At 44.7% G+C, this 5,239-nt stretch overlaps 1 protein-coding gene across 1 annotated transcript; it reads right to left on the bottom strand.

Moving 5' to 3' along the window:
• Nucleotides 1–485: 485 nt before the first annotated feature.
• Nucleotides 486–4,937, bottom strand: LOC103775514. Its single transcript, XM_008942973.1, has 2 exons — nt 4,551–4,937; nt 486–622 (listed from the first exon to the last, which is right to left on the bottom strand). Exons 1-2 carry the CDS (start codon nt 4,921–4,923, stop codon nt 486–488), a joined length of 510 nt encoding a protein of 169 aa, XP_008941221.1. The 5' UTR covers nt 4,924–4,937.
• Between the last annotated feature and the right edge of the window lie 302 nt (nt 4,938–5,239).

Below are 5,239 nucleotides of genomic sequence, written 5' to 3'. Positions count from 1 at the left end.
GTTTTTAAGGTATTTTTAATACAAAATAAGCACTATTTCAGCAGCATGATGTCTTTCAGCAGTAGTTGCTCTGTGCAAGTGTACAGCTCTGCATACAAAATGTTGACTCTAACCCTGCCTTGGAGATAGTGGCAGGTTTTTGGCAATTTCCTTCTCTGTTTGTCTATATCTTACTTGAAGGATCAGTTGTTCCTGTTTTGGCACCCAAAAGACAATAGCTTGAATAGGTTGGATGCATTACAAAAAGCCTGACATACACACAGACTGAAGTAGACAGCTGCTTATAAATCATGCAGTTTATTAAGGAGAGTGAATTTATAGGGAATTAAAAAAAAACCTCACAAGTCCAAGTTAACAGAGATACAGTGCTCATAGTTGCAGGCCTTCTTCCACCATGTAAATTGACAACAATAAGGATTAAAATACAAAAATTAAAGAGAAATAGTTTAAAAATATCTACAAATCAAGATCTTGGACTAAATGTGTCATTCCCTCTTTTTCCCTAGCTCTCTAATTATTCTTCCAAGTAGTGTAGATCTACTCTTATGCACATGGATACTTAAATCTTCAAACAAGTCTCTCTTCTTCAGAACTGTCGACCTCTGAAAATGAGAAAATACCCCTGAAAAGTGACATGAAAATGCATATAAGTAATCAATTCCCAAACAGCAAAGAGCAGCTGAATACTCAGTTTCCCACACCCAGGTTTCCTCCATCTGTAGCTGCTGCTGGTGCCCATTTTATCAGTATTGCCCCCAGGCCTCTTGTTTTGCCAATAGCTGTATCCTCCCATTTGCAAATTGCCTTTTCAGTGTCGAGTTACTTTGACCTTTTCCCTTCACATGGACCTTTTCCTTCAGTCTCCCTATAAAACTCTTCCACTATTTCCTTGAGGAGCTATGGGGCATTTTCTTTGCAGTGATCTCCAAAAGCCAGCAAATTTGCTTTCTTTTCTTTTAGACACATACAGCTTCTGAAAAAGTAACTGGTTAAGACACTGCTTACTTACCAGACCTCAAATGTGTGCTACAAGCAGCTCTGCCCCCTCCCTGGCAGCCTGCAGTGCAGCAGTGGGGACAGCAAGCTGGCTGTGGTGGGCCAGGTGGAGGAGGGGATGTGAGCCCAGGTACCTGCAGGTGTGAGGGAGGGGGGCTCAGCTGCAGCCACCAGCAGGGGCTGCTGGGTGAGAAGGGGCAGAAAAGGGGGAGAGAAGGCTTTGGGCTTGTGTTCTTCACATGTTTCTGCTGGAGACCTACTAGGTGGCTTCTTGAGGAGGGTTGTCTTGTACAGCTGCACTTCAGGACATCTCACTGTGAGTACAAAAGCTGTGTTTTTCTTCTGTTTCTTAAGTGCTAATGTGGCTCATTAAGAGTTGGTACAACTGTAATGTATCCAGCTCCAGTGCTGCAGTATATTGGAAATGTTCCTGTGAAACCCATTTTTTCATCATGATTGGGCTTTTGTTAGGAGAAAGGGATGAGGTACTAAAGGTACCTTGGCCAGGCAACTATGAAGGGCACTCCCTACTTGTCTCAGCTGACCAACACTCCTGTGTAGGCTATCTGGGGAAGCTGAAATGCTGCTGGGTTGAGTGTGGTGTTAGCTGGATGGAGGCAGTTGGTCAGAGAAATCACATGCAGCTATTCTGATCTGGTTGGTTTTGTCATGGATTGTGTAGAGTTTGAAGAGTATGTTCAGACCAGGTAGTAATTGCAATCAGGAGTCTGGCAGGACTACATTGGTTTAGAAAACTGTTTGAGCCCAGAATTCTGAGCCTGGGTTATTTCTTCCACTGTGCTGGTGCACACTCAGCAAGGCTTGTTTCCCAAGTATGGGCAACTGTGAGATTGCTTCTTAAATGAGATGAAGTAGTTCTGATGAGTCCTTTTACCAAGGACTTCACTAAGGTGTTGGGCTTGGAGGGTGTTTCTGGTCTTAGAAAAGCCCAGTCCCTGATACTCAGTTTTCACAATGACCTCATGGAATTTATCCTTCAGTTCTGAAATCTGACACTAGATCAACAACATCTTAACATCAGTATTGCTGTGCCAAGTCCAGGTCTCTCTCTTGCTTTTCCAATTCAATTATGTTTAAGGAACTACAGTGAATGCCACTTACAGGTTCCTCATGACTTATGATCCTGTTTGCAATTAAGAAGAAAAAAAAAAAAAACACAAACAAATTGAAATTGTGACTAAAAGGAGTAAGATGAAAAACTTCAGTATGGAGCAATAAAGATGTTATCAACAGTTGCAAAAGTAACAGTATAAAGCAAAATATCTTGCTTTATTGTCTGACTTCTAGAACAAGCCTGCTGAAAGTTATTCATATTGCCCATGTGGACATGAAGCACACAAGGTCATCCAAATTTCAGATGCTCTTAGTGCTGCTCTTTGGGCTGCACAAACAGGCTGGTACACCTCTGTGCACAGGAAGAGGTAACTCTATTCATCATCATTTGGCAGGATGCCATTTCTACCTGCAGTTATTAACAGCTGATTTCTGCTTTCACTGACCAAACAAGATGGGTCAAGGGTTACAAAGATTAAACCAGCTGATTTTGTTAAGAAACTGGGAGACTTGGATGAGAGGCTAGATAGCCCCTCCAAAGAATTTAATGTAGGTTGTCACTGCTGTGTGCTGCCTCCTACTGAGTGATGTTAATCAGCTGTGCAGAGAAACCAGATTAACTGATTACAGTTCACAAAACAAAGAGGTAAAAGAATAGAGAAGGGGAGGAAGCATTGTTCTTCTTAAAGTGTGAATGCTTAGTAGTGCTTAAAATCTTTGTAGAGAAGTAAACAAAACTCAGTATTTATCACAAAAGCCATAATTGGATTCTTGAAAATAGATCTTAATCTTGACCAGAACAAAAGCTCTTTGTTTAGGAAAAATCAGTGTGACATAAACACCAAGAGCCAGATGTGAACACAAGGCTGAGGGGGGATTTAGACAGTGGTATTCAAAACTTCAGTCCTGAAACCAAAAATTCAGCTGGTGCTTCAGCCTGGTGGGCATCTCAGGTTTTGATAGTACTATTGCCTCAAGCATCTAAGGTTGCATTCTGTTTACACCCAAAAGTGCATCAGTCTCACCAGGACTGAGAAGTGTGTTGCCTTTGTGATGTCTGAGGCCACCTGGGAACTGGAAGGCAGGCAGTACAGAATGCCCTTCTAGTTCCCAGGTGGCCTCAGACATCACAAAGGGCAGATCTCCTGAGAGCTGCTGTGTCTCAGACTGTTTGCAGAGCAGGATAGGATCAGCTCCTTGGTTTTGAAGTGCAGATAGAATTGTTTAGTTCAGAAGTTAGAAACTGGTCCTGTGTGTGTAAGGAGCTCTTCAGTCTGAGGGGAATAATTCAAACCCAACTCCTACCTCCTGGCTTAATGGCTAGGGTACTGTCTGTGGGTAAGAGGGGTAAGGACCTCTCAATCCTTCCTATCTCAGATATTATCTTGCAGTACACTAAACATCTCCAGGTTTGTGGGCAAGTCCCTTCTTCAGAGACACTGTAATGGGTGGCTGCCCAGAGAGGTTCTTCATTATTCCATGGGCATTCCCACCAATGTTAGTAACTAGGACACTGAGGAAGTGGAGCTAAGGGTCTGAATCCATCCAGGTGGAAAGGCAGTTCTGCCTTCACACTGTTGGTGATGGCAGCAGTGCTTCTACACCTCCACCAGATGATAGCACCCATCCCTTCCTGAAAGTGGATGTTCTTGAGGGAAGGATGCATCTGTCGGCAGCAGGATCAGACCTGAAGCCTTGGAAGGGACTGGGGTTCAGGAAGAGCTATGCTACATCTTCCTGCAGGGAATGAGGAGGCTGAGTAACATGCTGCCCTCTGCAGATCCTGCAGTGAGGTGCCAGCTCACCTTGTTGCATATGGAGATGCTTTTCAGTGTGGGGATTCTGCTCTGGGGCTGCAAACCTGGAGATGAGGAACTGCAGGATTCAGTGCCATAGGTGGTGTTCTTCCTCCTGGGGCTGTGTCTGAAAGCCTGCACACATCTGAGGCCTAGGTCTGTTTCTGCTGCATGTTGGGCAAAGTTACCAGCATGGAAATAGGAAGCATCTAGTGGCTGACTATACTAGATGGCAAGTAAATGCACCCTTACTCTTCTGCTGCAAGACTGCTGCTCTCAGCAGCACCACTGCAACATACTCCTGAATACTCCTCTCTGAATGAGGAATTTGGAACTAGCCTGCCCATGGAACAACAGCAGTAAAAATATTGGTGTGGAAGAATATCTCTGTATGCTCAGTTGCTGAGCAGCCTTCTTTGTTTGTAACCTATGTCTCATTTTCTGCTGCCCCTTCTTCCCCAACACACTGAAATTTAAAAGCTGTCATTAGAGTTTGGGTTATCTGGAGGTCAAGTTTTTACTGAGACCACTTTGACCATAAGCATAGCTCTGGACTGGGGGCAGTGGGAGGTGGCTGTGCAGCACTGTCCTGCTTTTGTACTACTACCACATAACACAATCCACCTGTATCCTTCCAGCTAGACTCTAGGTGAGACACAAGACATGCATTAAAGGAGTAGTAACCTTGGTTTCTCCCTGTGAACTGAGAGTGTAGAGCAGTGATCCTCTGTTCATCTTCTGCCAGCTGCCTTCTCCCTAGGCCATGGGTTCTGGAGAGCACGCAGTCCACATAGATATCCCAGAAGAGCTGAGCCAGGTCCCAGAACAGAGCCCCATGTTTCAAGTTCTCTGAGGATTTCAGGAAGATCATGAAGTCCCAGAAGCCGCTGACAGAGTCAGAAATGCGAGGCTTCCTCATCTCCAGTAAGGCAGCTGAGGAAGACTCCCAGCACTGGGGGTCTGCTCGCCCGAGGGCTAGGGGATCGATCTGGCTGTGGCAGAGGAAGGGGGTGACACAGAATGCTCCCATGATTAGCAAAGTGCAGGTGAGCCTCATGGTGCAGCAGGTTCCTCCTCTGCTCCCGTGGTCTGTTACGTGACTGAAATGTGACAAAACCAAAAGAAGCTGAAAAACCTCTTGCTGCCAGATGCAGGAACAAAGCCCCAGTACCTTACGTGATGTGGAAAGCACTTCAGATGCTGCTAATTGTTTCTCTGCTCTTTAAAGACCTGCGTGTGCTTTTTTTGTGTGTATGAATGTAAGTGCTAGTGGAGTTGTGTTACTCTGTGCAGCAGAAGTGTGTGTCAAAGTTTGTTAATCATCCTCAAATCCACATGGTGAATTGTCTTATCTGGAACTTACTGAAAGTTTT

Source organism: Merops nubicus, unplaced genomic scaffold (assembly GCF_000691845.1).
Source record: "Merops nubicus isolate BGI_N331 unplaced genomic scaffold, ASM69184v1 scaffold10456, whole genome shotgun sequence".
In the NCBI taxonomy this organism is placed as follows: Eukaryota; Metazoa; Chordata; class Aves; order Coraciiformes; family Meropidae; genus Merops; species Merops nubicus.
Note: the sequence above shows the minus strand (reverse complement) of the source record. Positions and strands in the feature narration are given on the sequence as shown.

Coding starts and splice junctions, on each gene's coding strand:
- LOC103775514 (XM_008942973.1), bottom strand. CDS start 4,923: ATGAGGCTCACCTGCACTTTGCTAATCATGGGAGCATTCTGTGTCACC. Junction 623..4,550: donor GTTCACAGGGAGAAACCAAG/GTTACTACTCCT, acceptor GTCACTTTTCAG/GGGTATTTTCTCATTTTCAG.